Source organism: Emys orbicularis, chromosome 1, assembly GCF_028017835.1.
Source record: "Emys orbicularis isolate rEmyOrb1 chromosome 1, rEmyOrb1.hap1, whole genome shotgun sequence".
Taxonomy (NCBI): Eukaryota; Metazoa; Chordata; order Testudines; family Emydidae; genus Emys; species Emys orbicularis.
Window position 1 is genome coordinate 127135975 of NC_088683.1, and position 18917 is coordinate 127154891.

Consider the following 18917-nt stretch of genomic DNA (forward strand, 5'->3'; position numbering starts at 1 on the left):
ATCAAGCTAGCAAGAAGTATAGGGAGTGTGGGTGGGGAAGAAAGGGAGGTAGAATGGGCTCTCAGCTTCTAAGTCCATTATTATATATTATTGTTCCTGGGTCTTGCATAGCAGGGAGGTCACCCCTTGCAAGGGCCAGGGAGAATGGCAGTTCCTGTTCTGAGGACACAGGAAGTGCTCCCTTTGTAAGTTTTTCTGGAGTTGGCTGGCCAAAGGCACATTGCAGCTTACTCCCACATTGTGTGAGGAGATCAGGGAGGGATTATGCCTCCATTGCTCCTCATAGGGGACTGCAGTTCAGCACTGCCCTCAATGTGGACCAGTGGGTGAAAGCCATAGTCTGGCTGTTAGGTGTAGAGGGTTCCTGCTTCAGAGAAGCAGCTGCTTATTCATCTGGGTCCTGAGAGAAAGTAGCTTAATGGTCTGAGGGTACTGCCACGTACGGGGACAGATTAAGCCAACTTTGAGGCACACCCAACGTGGATGCTCCCCACAGCCACCATCCCAGCAGTGAGTAGACATGGAGCAGTAGTGGGAAACGCAACAGGACCTCTTCCCCCAACCAAGAAGAGGAAGGGTGGCCCCTCCCTGAACAGCAGAACTACTCTGCGCTGGCAGCAGGTCTGGGGCTTTCTCCTTGGCTCTAACTGGCTGTTGCTCCTTTTGCCTGTTGGGGGCTGTCTGCAGACTCAGAGCTTGTCTACACATACAGCACTGCAGTGGCACAGCTGTAGCACTTTGTGAAGATGCTACCTACGCTGGTGGGAGAGCTTCTCTGGTCGGCGTAGGTATTCCACCTCCCCAGGAGGTGGTAGCTATGTCAGCGGGAGAAGCTCTCCGGTCAATAACCAGGGGTTAGGTCGGTATAACTACGTTGCTCAGGGGTGTGGACTTTCCACACCCCTGAGCAATGCAGTTATACTGACATAAGTCTGTAACATAGACCAGGCCTTAGACAAATATCATGGCATCTGTTACACTTGGGGCATGTTCACAAGCTTTTCTTGGAAACTGTGGCGACCAGAAGCGTGTTTTCTATTTTTGAAATTAAGCTGAGGTTCTGATGTCATCATATGACTCTGGAGCAGGGGACATAGGCATGGTCCTATTGCGTCCATGCCTTAATCCAGTCCTGGTCTAGAGCACCACATTACAAAACACCATACAATTTGATATTACTGTGCTGAAGACAGGCCTACCTGCTGTGTGCCTACCTCAAGTCAGTGATAATTGGGACCTCACTGGAAATACAGAGTACTGAAAGTCAAAACAGAGCTCTTTTGTGCCTGGTTCTGACTACTCTTACCCAACACTTACTTTTTATGTTCATATAAATAGTCAACCCAACAAATGCAGTGGGAAAAGTGACTTGATTTTAGGAAAACAAATTGCTAAATTCTAGGCATTTTTACTGACAACACACACTTTGCTTTAAGTTATTAAAAATAAATTATATTCCTTTCCTATGATATGCCACTCAGTTCACTTGATAGCAATTAGTGATGGGCAGATCTCACAAAATACAGATTCAGGGACCAGAATCTCAGCTGGTGTAAATTAGCTTAGCTTCATTGAAGTCACTAATAAAGATGGCTTTTTGTAAAGGCTTCACTTGAGTTCCTTTTAAAGTTAGCTAAACTCTTTTGAACTTCACCAATAGATTAAGTCTGAGTTTTGGAAGGAGGTTTTTGTTTTATCCAGTTTGATTGTCTTTCCATAAGAATAATCTTTTTTTCTCTCTGCAGATACAAAGCTGTTACGGATGCATGCTCTCTGCAGCCGGACATTGACCTATTACCATTTGGCGATCAGACAGAAATTGGAGAAAGGGTAAATAAAGAGGTGGACGTTTGTATGACAGCCTGGTTTGTGTGATGGGTATCACATTTCTAGATTGTATTGAGCTGCAAGCCTGGTAAACATTCGTAATAGTTGTATTTATTATAATTCCACATTAATTTATACGCCATCATAGATATTCATGAAACCTAGCAATCTAAGAATCCAGCTACTCTGATGCTAGTCAGCATTATCATGTACTCCCTGAGGCACCTTAGCGTAGAATCAAATTTTAGGTATCCAGGTATAAATCTGAGTAACTCTGTTGGCTTCTCAGACCAGAATCTGGCCCTGTGCGTTTATTCTTTCCGTAAGTGCCGTGGAGCCCCTGCATTCTTTTTATGATACATCATGGAAAATGAAGTCACTTAGGAGACTAATATTGTGCAGACCCAAGAAAAACAAGGGGAAGGATTCACTCCTGATATAACTCCACTGTCTTCATTTTACACTGTGACCCTGATTCTCATTTATACTGTGGCCACTCTACACCACTCTGGAATGGTAAAGGGGCTTTAAAATGGGTGTAAATGTAATTTATCCACAATCTAAGCCCCTTCACACTGCTAGAATGGGGCCAAGTGGCTCTTAGTGTAAACAAGAATGAAGTCCTGTGTCTACATTGTACTCAGGAGCACAGAAAAAAAGTCAAGATCTGTGCCACTGACCTTAATCCAGTGGGATTTTTGCTTCCAAGCTCTTATATGGATACTGTAAACTTAAATATTATTAAACTGACTAACTGAAAAAAATCAGTTTTCCTATAAAACACCTTTTAAATAGCTCCATCATGATTTTTATTTTTTAATTCTTTTAAATCTACCGGCGTAGAGGGGGTGGAGTGGAGAGGGGCTGTTGTCCCCTGCCGCTATTCAGAAGGCTCTTTTGATCAGTCTTGCATGTTTTCCCAGCCAAAACCAGTCCTAGTCTGCTAGGAGAAGAACTTTATACATTCTAAGTTATTTGTGATGAGTTTATATGAAATTGCACTAATAATAAGAGTTTCTTTCTCAGGAGGTTATACACTGACTGTATTCGTTTACCAACAGGACTAACCTTATATCCAACACTTTGAAAAATTCTAAGGAAACTTCTTTGGGTGGTTTAAAAAAAAACTTGCCATCTTTCAATGTCTTGTCATACACAAATCATTTTGTTTATTCAAAAGACACATTTTTATGACCTGTTATATTCACTAGGGGATTAACTTAAGTGGCGGCCAACGACAGAGAATCTGCGTAGCTCGAGCACTCTATCAAAACACCAACATCATCGTCTTGGTACGATTTTTTTTTAAATACGAAGTATGCAAACTTCACAATAAAATGTTGCCCTTATATTTAGCTTTCCTACAGGGACCTATATCTACTTTTGAATCCAGAATGCAGAGACAGGAAAAAGAACAAATAAACAAAGACCAGAAGCTGTAGCAGAACATATTAGGAGACTGGTGAAAGAGGGCCCTGTAGTTCAGTATAAAAAGATTGGGAAGGATTCTTATACCCATACTCACACTGAGTACCACACATCATCCCACTGAAAGCAATGGGACTTTTTGAAGAGTCAGGGTATCACAATTTAGCCTTTTGTGGGGAATAAATGGACTTCGGGTTTAGCAATGGGATCCATGGCCTTTCACGTCTGTTACTAGTCCCAATTCAGTCTCTGACGATTTCTGAAAGTCATCACCCATGTGATGGCTGTTTGAGTCCTAGGCAAAATAAATTGGTGGACTCATCTTAGTTCTTAGAGGACAAGTGTTCACATAAAAAACTTGCCAACACAATTGTCATCCTTGCTGGTAGAGTCAGTGGAGAGAGGCCAAGGACTGGAGTCTGAACTATACTCTCCTCCTTACAGATACTCTCTCCAGGTGGAAGTACAGGTATATTAATGAGTCAGGTTTGGATCTGAATTTCCCCAAATTTTGGGGGAGGGTTCCAAATCTGGTGTTCCAGTTCAGGTCCATCTCTAGTTTCCACGACTGTCAGTCTGGGACCAGCACTAAATTGACTCAGAAATAGAACATAAGCACTTAATGGCCATACTGGGTCAGACCAAAGATCCATCCAGTCCAGTATCCTGTCTTCCGACAGTAGCCAATGCCAGGTGCCCCAGAGGGGAAACCAAAAAGTCACAAGGAGAATCTGAGTGATTTACTACAGGCTTAAGAGTAAAGGTTTGATCTTTCTTATTGTTTTCCACTTTTGCCCTCTCACTAAAGATGGTAAAGATTAGCATTAGGGCAACAGATAGCACTTTAGTAATTACAGCTGTTTGCTTTTTTAGAATAGGTTAAATGTTTAAAAGAACAAAATAAATAAACTCTGGTATATACTGTGATGGGGTGCCACCTAATGTACTGAGATACCACTGAGCCAGCCTGTTCCGCCAGGCTGGGCCCCCTTTGCCCTGTCTTGCTGAGCCAGGCTCTTAAACCTCCTCTAGCACACACACAGGCAGGACCATACCCAGCTGCAGAAAGACACAGACACTGAGATCAGCTCTAGGAAGACTCAGCTTAAGGGACTTGCCCCAGCACTCAGGTGCCCCCCTCCCTTGGAGTGCAGGCCCAAAGGTATATTGTCTTGTGCTGTATAGAAAAATCTGCACAGCGCAAGCTCAAAAAAATTTGCCCTGTCCCTCAGTGTGAAGAGATATATGCACAGCTTCTTGCCCTCCCGTCCCCGCTCTCCCCCGCCCCGCCCCCCCAGCAAGATATGAATTGCACAAACTGGGTAATGTTATAAACAAGAAATAAGTTTATTAACTACAAAAGACAGATTTTAAGTAATTATAAGGGATAGCAAACAGAACAAAACAGATTACTAAACAAATAAAACAAAACATGCAAACTAAGCTGAATTCACTAAAGAAACAGGTTACAAAATGTAATTTCTCACCCTAAATGTTGAATTAGGCAGGATGCAGAGTTTCTGTAGCTCAGAGTTCCAGTTATTTCTTCTTACAGACTGGAACCCTGTCTCAGTCTGGACTCACCCCTGCCTTTCCCTTCAGGTTAGTTTCTTGTCCCTTCAGGTTTTTTCAGCAGTCCTTCTTGGGTAGGCAATGGAGGAGAGAACCCAGATCAACCCCCTTCCCAGCCCTTAAAAAGGATTTGTTGTTTTATCCCCACCCCCTATAGTGGAAAAGTACCAGCAGTGTCCAAGGGAGTATTTTTCATCAGGTGACATTATCACCTGACTTTGTAGTGTCAAATGCAGCATCCCAGGAAGCACCTCGGGAAGGTGGGAGATTAGCATCATCAGAGTTCTATTGTCCTTCTTTAATGGGTCATTCAGGAGGATTGCCTGCTGTCTGGTGGGCGTTCCCCCCAAGTACACACGCAGTTGTAATTCTACATAGTCAATATTCCTAATTTTAGATACAGAAATGATACATGCATATAAATTGGATAATCACATTCAGTAAGTTATAACCTTTCCGATGATACCTTACATGAGGCATCTTGCATAAAGTATATCTTATGCCATATTCATATCATAACCATATTTCTATAAAGAATATGGGGTGTAATGTCACACCTACCCCTCTGCCCCAATTTTTCTTTTATCCAATTGCAGGATGATCCATTCTCTGCACTGGACATTCACTTAAGTGATCACTTGATGCAGGAAGGTATCTTGAAGTTCCTCCAGGAAGACAAAAGAACACTTATTCTGGTGACACATAAATTACAATATCTGCCACATGCGGACTGGGTAAGAGGGGAGCCACCACTTTCCAGCTTGTCACATTGTAAGGACTACGGTCACCTCCATGGGCCCTTGATGGGGATATAGTTGAAGGCAGATCTATAGTGCTTAAAAGATTGTTCTGCTAAGAGCCATCCCACCATCTGTTCTTGAAGTGGGCATGGAGCTCCTACCCCTACATTCCACTTGTAGGTCTGCAACACTGACTGGTATGGAGTGAAAAGCATTTTATTTGAACTTTACTACCATTTAACCATGGACAAGTAATTGGCACATAGCTTATAAATCAGAGCTGCTTACGATCTTTGATTGAAATGTGCTGTACAAACAATTATTCTATTAGTATTAATTATACCTTGTCCTCTTTCTTTATGTCCACAAATAACTATTTCCTATAATAGTTTCATTGTAAGATATATGTTGACAAAATAACTTTTAAAAGCTATTGATAAAATGTGCAGCCATTGGGTACAATGAACACTGAAATTAGCCCAGTTTTGAGTTATAGCTCATTCACATTGAGATCTGCTGCACAGTCCCAAATGCAGTGATTATGTCACGTTGTTGAGTAGACCTATTGATAATCCTCCTTTCTAGATCATAGCTATGAAGGATGGTTATGTGCTCAGAGAAGGGACATTGAAGGACATCCAGACCAAAGATGTTGAACTGTATGAGCACTGGAAAACTCTGATGAATCGCCAAGACCAAGAATTAGAAAAGGTAACGACAGTGGGACCAGGGTGCATTGTAGCAAAGTATTGCATCTTGAATGTTGATCCATGTTTGATGGATTTAGGGTGAAATTCTCCTCTCAGGTTGATTGATGGGTAGAATTCTGCACATCAGTAGACCTCATGGGAGGATTTTGAGTTCAGTGACTTGGTGGTCTGGGCTCTTCAAGGAGACCAGAAACACAGGCTTCTGTGTTACCTCTCTGCCTTAGTAAGAGAGAGCTTTGCTGGAGCTTAAACTGTGTCAGCTCCCTGCCATACCAGTCTGTCCACCTCACCAGCAAACTCCTCAAGGTTCGGCCAGTCTAATCCTTGCCTCGCAGGTAACATTTAGTGAACCCCAGTTCCCGAGTTCCCCAGAGACGTCTCCTTGTAGTGTCCAGTGCTCTCAGTGGACTCTCACACAAATTATTAAGTCCGCTGTTTCCAAAGAGACACTACACACACACACTAACATGTTAACCCAGCTGAGGACACATTCTTCACCTTAATACACAGCACTGAGATGTTTATAATAAAAGTAAGCATAAGTTTATTAATAAAGAGCATAGATTTAAGTGATACTAAGCAAGAGTAATAGAGACAGAAATGGCTACAAATAAAACGGAAGTAAAACATGCTTTCTAGAGTCTCAAATTTAACAGATTACAATACTGGTCTCAGGCAATTTCATAGCATCTTCAACCTATATGGCTGAAGGATCCACCTTTCACAGATTTCAAGAGCGCTGCCCTCTTTTGTCCCTTAAGTGATAAAAGGTTCTCTCCCCTTCTTTTTATAGTCCACTAAACCTTTGAAATATATTCTTTTGAAGTGTATCCCCAGGTAATGTTTTCTCCCCTGCTGCTTGTGCTCCAGGAAGCTGATGCCATCCTGTCTTCCTCATTCTCCCCTCAATTTGCTTTTCTGGTGGATTCAGATGCAATGAGCTTCCATTGTCTCTGGCATCACCTTTCTTAGACTAAAATGATGGCACTCACAGTAGGTTGGGCTCTCAAGTTAATGTAATGTTACAGGATATGGAAACTGACCAAACTACTTTGGAAAGAAAAACTCTCAGAAGAGCAATGTACCCAAGAGAATCCAAAGCACAACTGGAGGATGAGGATGAAGGTACATTATATCTTTTCACACTGGGTAGACTATAAACATGCATCATTCACATGTATCCACATTCTTAATATATTGATACATTTTCTTGGCAACAAGATATGAAGATGTTCATGACATTTACTCCTTTGGGCAATAAGAGTAAAAGTCCAATACTTTGAGCTGTTTAGAATTAGAGCTGTTGAATGGATTCTTCATGGAGTTTTGCAAACAATGTGCAGGAATAAGGATAGAGGAGAGCTAGTTAGAGGTTTACTATGCAGCATTTTCTGGAGATAGTAAGAGAGAAATGGAAAAAAAGATATATTGAGAAATTCTGGGCCAGAGCCTCAGCTAGTGACGTAGCTCAATGGAAGTCATTGATGTTATGCTGTTTTACACCAGCTGAGAATCTAGCCTTCTAGCTCCAATTCTGTCGCATAGTTATGAATGCCCCCACTGATTCTGCCTATTGAGATACCCCCACCACAGGCTCCTTTGACATAGCCTGTAGTTATTTGCACATCCTTTTAAAGAAGAACATGATTTTTTTTAAATTAGAAATGGAGCCTAGGCTGCTATTTTTAAATCTGGATCTGTCTAGGTATTTGTGGCCCCAACATCCAAGTTACCTTTTGGTCTCCACAAATTTCTACATTTTTGGAGGCAGGAATCCAAATCTGAATCACTTGTAAAGTTACCTGGGGGGTTATAGGCTACTGGTAACAGGACCTATCAAGAACACTCCTGCCTGGGATGTTGGGGAGCCCCTCAGGGGAATATTCAGTTCTGGCAGCCAGTGAGATGGTGCCAGAGAGATAAAGGGATTAACTGAATGCTTCATAAGCTTAGTGGAGTGCTGATTTACTCCAAGGACTCTCACTGACTGGCAGAGTTATTGACTGGATTGACTATCTAATTAATAAGTTCTGTTTGTGGGGCTGTTTATGCCTGTAGAGTGTTTCATCTGGCTATGCTACTTGAGGGATATAGGGTATTTTCTAAGGCTCATGATGACAGAATGACTTGGTGGTTTAGTGATACCTTCCACTGCTTTGCTCCAGAGGCTGAACATGGCACTTCTTTAACATGTACAGTCTCCAGTGGTCTTGAGGGCAGAAAACCCCAGGTCTTCCCACACTTCTAGTTCTGGGATATAGCAGTAATGCCATGTCAGTAGGCCAGTCCTATAACCTGGGTACAGATATCGTCTTCCTTCAGTAAGTTAAAAAGAATAGGGATTGAAGGCCCTGCGGGAACATGACTATACATGCCAACAGAACACCAGCATCCAACAACTCCAAAATTCTTAGACAAAACACTTGGTTAAGGTGGTAAAATACATATCAATAACTTCAAAGGTAACATTTAACAGGACATTGTGCTCTAGTTCCTTGTTATCCTGGTTCTGACAGTCACTCATTGTGTGATCTTGGGAAAGTATTTAAACTCTTTGTACCTCAGCACACATGAAATTTCAACTTCAGATAAATTAGTGACTCTCCATAATATTCAGAATTACTAAAGTACTTTGGAGACTGTCAGTTCAGGGCTGTCAAGTCAAAGGAAAGTTCTGTCAGAAGACTCCAGGTCTACGTTCCCCTCAAGTGTGCATAGTAGTACTGTGAGCTCCAATACTCTTGGAGTTAAATCTCCACAATGCAATATTTTCACAGCAGCATATTGTGATACATAAGCATGTTACAACAGAGCACAACTATCACCTTATGTTGCAATGTGATGTGGTTACACATGATAGTGTCCTCTTCTATGAAGATAAAGCTTGTAGTGATTGCAGGTAACCAGGGCCGGCTCCAGGTTTTCTGCTGCCCCAATTGGAGAAAAAAAAAAAAAAAGCCGCAGCAGCGCGATCGCGCCGCTCCACTCTGAGAGGGACTGAGGGACCCGCTGCCAAATTGCCACCGAAGACCTGGACATGCCGCCCCAGTAGCGGCTGGAGTGCTGCTCCTTGGTGTTGGCCACCCCAAGCACCTGCTTCTTTAGCTGGTGCCTGGCGCCGGCCCTGCAGGTAATGTTAAGGCAGAGCCCTGCTAAGCAACACGAGACATCTCTTCTATATGGAATGCTTGGCAAAGTTGTCTGTAGCTTCTCAAACAACCCATAAGAGCCTCACTCCCGATCTGATAATGTAAAGACAAGCTGAACACACCAGAAAAGCTTTTGGAAATCCTAAAACTAGTCGGATCTCTATGAATGCGTTCCATACTGAAGATATGATTTACTGAGGGCATGTCTACACTTACCATGGATCGACACTTGATCCAGCGGGGGGGGTCAATTTAGCAGGTGTAGTGAAGAGCCACTAAATCGACCGCAGATCGCTCTCCTGTTGACTCCAGCACTCCACCGAAACGAGAAATGTAAGGTAAGTCAACAGGAGAGTTTCTCCTGTCACCCCAGTGCGGTGTAGACACCACAGTAAGTTGACCTAGGCTACATTGACTCCAGCTATGTGAATAACGTAGGTCATCCTGCCCTTAAGGATTATTAACAAAACTAGAGCTGGTCAACTAAAAGAGAAGAAAAAATCATGATTTTGTGAGGGCATTTCCCCTTTTCTAATTTTCAAAAATTCAAAAAATGTTAACAAGCTGTAGAGCTGGTGGAAGAAAAGAAGGAAAAGTAATAAAACATATCAAAAAGTGTTGCTGTTTTTTAATTAAAAATGTCAAATTATCACCCAAATGTCAACATTCAAAAAATGTCAACCATCTCAAGTCAAAACATGAATGATTGTCAGTGTGGTACTGAATAAAATCTAACTGATTTGATCAAATCTCTGAATTACAGAGGAAGAAGAGGAGGAAGATGATGATGATAACATGTCAACAGTAATGCGGCTTAGAACAAAGATGCCGTGGAGAACTTGCTGGAGATATCTTACTTCTGGAGGATTTTTCATACTGTTTCTGATGATTTTCTCCAAGCTCTTGAAACACTCAGTCATTGTAGCCATAGATTACTGGCTGGCAAGATGGACATCCATGGAGAATAAAACCGGGCATTCCACAGACCTTAATCGTGAAAGCAAGGTTGGCCATAACTTAAAGCTTGTCAGACAAAAATGTTCTCAAATAATTGAAAAATAACCCTCTGTTAACTTAGTAACCAGTTAGATTGGGAATGTAGCTAATATAGGTACTATAACATCAATTGTTAAATAAGATGGGTGAAATGGTTAATATAATTTAAAAAACAATCTAAACCTTAATCCAAATGTCAAACTGAAACTAAAACTTGTTTGAGGTTAGAAGAACTTTGGGCCCAAATTTTCAACAATTGGAGCCTAATATGCCCCTAAATCCACATTTAGGAACCTAAATTAATACCCAGATTTTCAAAAGTGCTGATCACCCAGCAGTTTCCATTAATGCTAACAGAGAAACTAACCCAAAGTTTTGCCATTTAAATAGGATCTGGCAGTGGTTCGGGTTGGAGAAGTATCCCAAAGTTCAGATGCTTATGAAAACGTAGTAAAAGTTTTCTCATGAGATTTCCAGTACCTCTCATATCCAGCCAGAATCCAGAGGGCAGATCCTTAGCTGGTCTAAGTTATTATAGCCCCATGAGCCCATCTGAGGAGCTGCCCCTCTGATCTCCAGTGGAGCTTGAAATTAACATTGTTTTTTTCTTTCTGAAGTTATCCAAACTTAATTCCTGAAATGTTCTGTTCTACTTGAGTCTGAGTTTTGGGGACCTTTGCATTTATCCAAACTAGTTCACCTATCTAATTCACAAGCCTTGGGCCCAGTCCTGCAAAGTGCTGACCATCCTCAGCTCAAGACCTTGCAGCATACTCACCTTTAGTAGCTGCAGTGAACTTGATTCATTATTCATCTTCCTGAGACAAATTAGGCCCCCAAATTAATCTCCAGTCTAAAAATCTGCTGCACCCAAATATAGTGAATTGCAGGATTGGGGCCATAGGTTGAAAACTCCTTTTATAATGTAAAAAAAAAAAAAAGAAAAAAGAATCACGTTAATTTAAACATGCAGCACATGTCCTGTTCTTATTGAAGTCTTTTGGAGTCTGACACACCAGCTGGTCAGTGCTGTTAGCTCTGAAGAACATTGCCTTGGGTGTTTCCAAGGTTAATGTTTTTCTCCTTGTATTAGTCTTATCATGTCGCTGTGTTCAGCATGCTTTGTGGAGCAGGGATCGTCCTTTGCCTCGTCACATCCCTGACCGTGGAGTGGATGGGCCTCACAGCTGCCAAGAACCTTCACCACAATCTCCTCAATAAGATCATCCTCGGACCAATCAGGTACAGCAAGAGTGATTTTCCTGCTGAGAGGCCAAACGAACACCTGCTGTATGTAACAGTGGCTAGTGCTGAGAAGAGCATGGCTCATTCCCCTATGGCCCTCAAGTCCTGTAGAATCTGAAAGTGCCAGCTGAGATGCTCAGGAAATTACCCTCTTTCAGGCTGGAAAACATACAATTTCAGATTCCGCCTGCTTTTCATACCCAGTGGTTTTCATCTGAAAGTAATTTCAAGGTATAAAGTTTTCAGACAGTTTGAAATTCATCAAGAGGTTTTGGGGCCACAGAAGGTTCCCAGTGCGGTGGAAATGCACAGAGGTGGGAGTGTGGGGGGGACACCACATTTCTTATCCTCCAAAGAGACAGCTTCTGCATGAACTTGATATAGCTCAGCACAGAGTGGGAGTGTGGAGTGGGTTGGCCCAGGGTGAGATTGTATGCATGCAGTGACTGCAGTTCCCAAATGAAGGGTGAATAGGTAACATGCTGTCCTGTCCAGCCCAGGAGTTGGAACCTTACAATGAATCTTTCACGTTGAGGGAGCCAGAGGATGGATAGAGGAGTTGAGAGAAGGGAGCTGACAGTTTTTCAGGGGGCTGTGGGAGAGGAGACCTAAAAGTTTGGGGTTAAAATAAGATTTAGATGGCATTCCAAATGCAGGTTTAAGACTAAATGATAGTTTTCATGTTTACTAACTGGTTCTAAGGGACTGGTTAGACAGTAGCCCTAAATATTTCATCCAGAATCAGACTCTCTCTTCACATAGTTTTTTGCTTCTGTTTTATTCAATAGATTCTTTGACACAACTCCCCTGGGCCTAATTCTAAATCGCTTCTCTGCTGATACAAATATCATTGATCAGGTGAGCACATCGGTCCATTTATTCCATAATGTCTTGCCCAATTAATGCCACCATTTTGGAGAAGAAATACACCTTTTGTTAACAGGGAGCCATATAGGTTGTCACTTTTACATACAGAACAGATGGTGTGAAACTCTGAACTGTAAAAGAGCTTCCAGGCAAAACACCTTTTATGGAGATTATTATCATTAAGCTCACCAAGACTCTAATATATTCAGGGATACAAAGATAGAGCTACTGGAAAACTCCCCTGGTTCTTTAGAATTACAGGTTCACATGTTAAGTATACTATATTAGGAAGGAGTTGTATTTAAGTAAATTAGGAACAAAAGAAATCCTAGCAATGATGTAGGTCCATTACTAGTTGGAGCTGGTAAAATTGTTAATAATGATGCAGAAAAGGAAGAAGTGTTCAATCCGTACTTCTGTTCTGTATTTGGAAAGAAGGATTCATATCACATGAGGATGATTAACTACTTTCCAGCCCACTACTAACTAAACAACATATACTAGACATAAACATTTTACAATCTGCAGCCCCAAATAACTTGCACTCAAGAGTCCTAAAAGAGCTGGCTGAAGGGATGTCTAGTCTGATTATATTAATTTCAATAAATTTTGGAATACCAAGGGAATTCCAGAAGAATGGAATACTGCTAATTTTTTGCTAATATTCAAAAAGGGCTAGCAGCACGACTTGGGTAACTATAGGCAGGTTAGCCTGACATTAGTGTTGGGCAAAATAATGGAAAAACTGATAGGAGAGTCAAGCAGTGCTTAAATTCTCAGAGATTATTTCCTGGAGTTCTCCTCCCCCCCCGCCCCTGATTCGGGGCTCCGGGCTTCAGCTGCAGGATGTCTAAGGTCTTTAGCCCCGCAAGGGGTGGGGTGCTGGGGCTCAGGGACTTCAGCCCCATGGTGGGAGGGAAGCGCCAGGGCTCGGGCTTCTGCCCTGAGGCAGGCGCCAGGGTTTCCACAGGTTTGAAAATGTTTACCAGAGCTCCGCTCCGGTGGGCTCCGGCTGAATTTAAGCCCTGGATTCAAGTGATAAAGAATTAAGATAGGACTATAATTAATGCCACTTAATAAGGTTTGATGGAAAATAGTTCTTGTCTAGCAAAGCTGATTTCATTCTTTAATGTGATTAGAAGTTTGGTTTATAAAAGTAACTGCACAGATGCAATAGACTTTTGTAAGGCATTTGACTGAGTACTGCACGACATTCTGCTTAAAGATTAGCACTACACAATATCTATAAAGTTCACATTAAATGGCTGAAGAACTGGTTAACTGACATCTCAAAAAGTAGCCATTGTTGGAGTACAGGTGCTGTAACTAGGGGTGCTGGGGGTGCTGCTGCACCCCTTGGTTTGAAGTGGTTTCCATCATATACAGGGTTTACAGTTTGGCTCAATGGCTCTCAGCATCCCCATGATACAAATTTTTCCAGCACCCCTGCAATGGGGAATCATCGCTGAATGGGGCTGGTTGTAGTGGGGTTCTACAGAGATTAGTATGAGGCCCAACACTATTGACCATTTTCCTCAAGGATATAGAAGTAACTATAAAATCGATGATGATGAAATTTCAAATGACACAAAGATTGGCAGAGTGATAAATAATGAGAACAGGGCAGTCACAGAGTGATTCTGGTCACTTGGTAAACTGGGCCCATTCAAACAATGCTTTTTAATACAACAAATGCAAAGTTATATATCTAGGATCAAGGAATGCAGGCCCTGCCTACAGAATGAGGAACTGTATCCTGTAAAGCAATGATTCTGGAAAGGATATAGAGGACTTAGTGGATAAGCAACTCAACGTGAGCTGCCAATGTGATTCTGTTGCAAAAACGGCTAATGCGATATTTGGATGCATAAATAGGGGAGAAGTGAGAAGGAAGGAGTGGGGAGGTGATTTTGCTCCTGTGTATGGCAATGGTGAGCAACACTGTAATACTAGCAGAGAAGGGCACAAAAAGAACCAAAGGCTGGAAGCTGAAGCCAGACAAATTCAAACGAGAGATTAGGCACAAGTTTTTAACAGTGAAGGTTATTAACCGTTGGAATAATCTAATAAGGAAAGTGATGGATTCTCCATCTCTTGGTGTTTCAAATCAAGACTGGATGCCTTCTGGAAGTTATGTGTTAGCCAACCTCAAATCATTGGGCTCAATACAGGGGTAACGGTGAAATTTAATGGCCTGTGATATACAGAAGGTCAGACTAGACCAGGGGTCTCAAACTCAAATGACCACGAGGGCCACATGAGGACTAGTACATAGGCCCAAGGGCTGCATTACTGACACCTCCCCCCGCCGCCCTCGGCTCCATCCCTTCCATGAGGCCTCGCCTCTTCCCACCCCTTCCCTGCCCCCATTCCAACCCCTTCCCCAAAATCCCCACCCCAACTCTGCCCCCTCCCTGACCCCAGGGGGTGCAGGAGGGGTGTGGGGTGTGGCGGGGGGCTCAGGGCAGGGGTGCGGGGTGTGGCAGGTGGCTCAGGGCAAGGGGTTCGGCTGCAGGAGGAGTTCGGGGGGCGGGCTCTGGCCCGGCGCGCACTGGGGGCAGGGCAGGCTCCCTGCCTGCCTACCCGCCCTGCCCCCGCGCCGCTCTGGGAAGCAGCCGGAACATGGGGAAGGGGGGGGCACTGGCGCCTGTGTGTTGCTCTTGTTTCAGGCACCACCCCCAGCAGCTACCATTGGCCAGAGCCACTCAAGGTAAACGCTGGGGGGGGGCCGCAAGGAGCTCGTGGGCCACAGAAAATAACACGGGGGGCTGTGTGTTTGAGACCCCTGGACTAGACCTAATGGTACCTTCTGGCCTTAAACTGTATGAATCTATGTAAAGTTATAGTGTATAATAGTGAACTAAGCACAAATTTCAACAGAAGAGTTGTTTGCAACACTTCCACTACTTCTGAGAACCAAGATGCTTGGATGATAGGTGATTGTGAATGCTTTATCTAGAGGCCTATGTACAAAGGAGAGTGATTGCAGGGCTCTCAGAACAGGACACCATATATGGGACAATAGGGAACTCAAGAGCACTGCTAAGTTATTTGAGATCTCACAGAGAAGATTCCCTTTCTTGTCTCATAATGAGGGGAAAAGACTGCCTGTTTCTCCTTGATTCTTGGAGATGCTGAGCATCAGCAAGTCCCAGTGGCCCTAATTCTGGCCTCCACTGAAGCCCCTGTACACTGGCTTTGGGCTCATAGAAACAGAAAAGCCCTTGGGGAGGCTTAAAGGGGATTCCCAGTGGCGAAGGGCCAGCAGAATGACCATAGACCAGCCCGTCTCATCACCCCACGCATGGAGGGTATTTAGTTGCCATATTCCTGAGGTCTATCTAATACATATTTTTATTTTATTTTTGGAATAGCACATTCCCCCTACTCTGGAGTCTCTCACCCGGTCCACTTTGCTCTGTCTGTCGGCTATCGGAATGATCTCGTATGCCACTCCGTGGTTCCTTGTTGCTCTTGTACCCCTTGGGGTAGCATTTTATTTCATCCAGAAATACTTCAGAGTGGCTTCCAAGTAGGTATTAGAAAGCTGTCATGTACATTTCTTTTAAAACCCCTGTATTTATGGTTTATCCTAGAATATAACTAGAACTAGTCAAGAACGGAAAATTTATTTAGTAAATTCCACTGACAATTTTTTCTGTTTTTCATTGAAATGTTTGAAATTTTTCAACTTGCTATAGAGATGATTGAAAAATGGAAAAACTTTCCACAGAAAACCTTGTCCACTTTTCAACAACATTTCAGAAAATGGTGACTGTCCCTAAAGATTATGCTTTTTGAGAATTTCTTAAAATTACACTTGCTTGGAGAATTGAATTGCTCAGGAGATAATAAAATGTGAAACTTTTTCACACTAGGGTCATTGCTTCAATTCTAGACTACGACCCCATTTTAGGAAAACATTCTTACTCAAGAAAACACTTTAATTTGAAGCATGTGCTTCGGTAGTTTCCCGAATCAGGGCTCAGGTGCTTGGTTGGTTGTCTTATTCTATTTCTTAGTGGCTAGATATCTATGTCACAAAAACCATAATCACAGATTAGTTCCAACCCTTGATGTCAGTCATAGCAAAATGGCCAATGGCTGAACAGAAGTGAAGACTTAAACACGCTTCCATCCTCAGATGGTCACTTCAGGTCAAGATTTATGCACCTCAGTGGGGCAGTGTAGGGGGAAGTTTGAACTGTCACTGTGCATACTGTACCTGTTTTGTTGATAATCATAGGCATTTCAGCTTGAGAGCTGGAACAGTCTCTTTCAATGGCAAAACACTCTTATTGACATAATTAGAGCCAATAGCCCCCGCTAAAATTAGTGGAGCAGGACTGGGCCTCAAAATTATCCACAACAAAAACTGATAATAACTTTGATGAATTGTAACCTATTTTCTTCAGCTTTAGGCAGCACATGAGTTTTCAAGGAGAATTATCAGTATGAAAATGTTGATAGCAAATGTTTGAATCAGGGTACATTTATAATCTGTAATTCAAAAGCAATTTGATGAATTTCCATTACACGCTGCAGAAACATTCTCCTTCCCCTACCAATTTTCCAAACCAAAGTTGTAAAGGGGACTAAAATAGGTATTGTGGAGACAGTGTGGTCTAGTGGGTAGTGCACTTGACTGGGCGACAGGAGATCTGGCTTCCATTCCTAACTCACTGACCTGCTGTGTGAGTGTGAAGTAGTCTCTTGAGCTCTCTGTGCCCATTTTTCCCTTTGTCTGTCATATCTTATTTAAACTCTTCAGAGCCAGGGCTGTCACTCACTATGTGTTTGTACCAGTCTCCCATAATAATTTATAATGGAACTTGATTGCAACCTTAGCTACAGAGAGGCTACTGCTTTTCCTTGATATGCCCCAGCCTCTTTAAAGATTCCAATACATTCAAATGGCATTCGTAACTGAGAACCACAAGCAAATTAGTGGTAATAGTGGTTTCAAATTAATATATAACATTGTAGTATAGAAAGTTATGACTCGGCCATTCCTACCTCAAAAAAATAAAGCAATGGATTAAGTGGGATGGTGCATGTCCAATTCAAAGCTATGGTTTCTTCTCATAGTTTTATATAAGGGAGCAAAACCACATGCTGGCCCAGATTTTCAATATTGAGTGCACCCAATTTTCCCACATGCACTACTGGTTCCTGTGCACAAGCGGGGGAGATGTTGCACACACTATGTGCCCGAGTCTCTTGACCCACACGTATTCACTGGGCATGGCAGGTGCAGATGGTGGCATCCACGTAACTATACATTCTTTTTCGTGCACACTTCTGAAACTTTGGGTCAGCAAGAGACATTTTTTATTATATATTTTGAACTCCATTTAATCCCTAGTTAGAAGATCTGTTTTCTTGTGCTTTACAATAGAAATGAGGCTGGAGGAATACTATTGTATCTATAAAAGTCATTCATGTGAAACAAACTGTGAAGGAATAGCTTGAGCATGTATTCAAACAGCACTTGATCTCCATTAACTTTTAGGAACACAAATATTTATGGTATTTCCTGTAACACTTTCACCTCTTATAAAGTTTCCCACTACATTCCCCAAAAATTACTTTATATTTTCCATCATAAATTGGTCATACTGCAGCATATTTATCATCCAAATACAAGCATCAAATTCGCCTCTCCATGGAGTAACATTCAGTACCGAAGAGTAAGCTGTTGATAGATTATCTATCAAAATACACCAACACAGTAGAATTTTATTAAGGAGGGTAAATATCAAATGCTTTGACCCATAGTCTGTCCTTCCATACATGTGCTATTCCCAATTACTACAGTGGGAGTGTTATGTCTATCTGAGGACAAAATTTGTCCCTATGTTTGAGCAAACATTCTAGTTGCAAGAGATTGGATTTGTAGGCCTATATCCTCAAATGGATTATCTGAGTGGATTATTACTCAATGACTGATTGAGGAAATCTGACTGACTAATGAAGAGGGCATTAATTCTACAGAAATGCCCTATACATCCCAATTGAAATGACAGCATCAAAACTAGAACAAAAAGTCTATACTCCTGCATTGTTTTTCATGTTCAGTATATAGCAGTAATAACAAACATTATAAGGCATTTGTGAAGAATTATTGGCCAGTGGATGTGGATTCTTGCAGATAAACAGCCCCATGTACTTTACCTGCAGTATTCACACCTGGCTTAATTTTAGGCTAGGCTAAAGGCTTCAAGGTTCAGGTTCAATGATGAATCAGACTTAGGGCAAGAGTTTGGATTCAGATTCAACGGCATCTGAATCTCCAAGATTTCTACCATCTTGAATGATGGGACTATCATGACACTAGCCATTCCAGTGAAATTTTGGCTGAAACAAGATAGAACTGGAAAACA

General features: G+C 42.2%; 1 protein-coding gene across 2 annotated transcripts in view; it reads left to right on the forward strand.

The window, feature by feature from the left end:
• ABCC9 (ATP binding cassette subfamily C member 9) overlaps window positions 1-18917 on the forward strand; it is a 111108-nt gene that overhangs the window by 60748 nt on the left and 31443 nt on the right. For both annotated transcript variants that reach the window (XM_065399835.1, XM_065399843.1), the window contains exons 19-27: window positions 1746-1830; window positions 3039-3119; window positions 5424-5561; window positions 6153-6278; window positions 7306-7402; window positions 10190-10431; window positions 11516-11664; window positions 12456-12525; window positions 15909-16066. In XM_065399835.1, coding sequence (XP_065255907.1) covers window positions 1746-1830; window positions 3039-3119; window positions 5424-5561; window positions 6153-6278; window positions 7306-7402; window positions 10190-10431; window positions 11516-11664; window positions 12456-12525; window positions 15909-16066 — 1146 coding nt within the window. The remainder of the gene's footprint in view (window positions 1-1745; window positions 1831-3038; window positions 3120-5423; window positions 5562-6152; window positions 6279-7305; window positions 7403-10189; window positions 10432-11515; window positions 11665-12455; window positions 12526-15908; window positions 16067-18917) is intronic.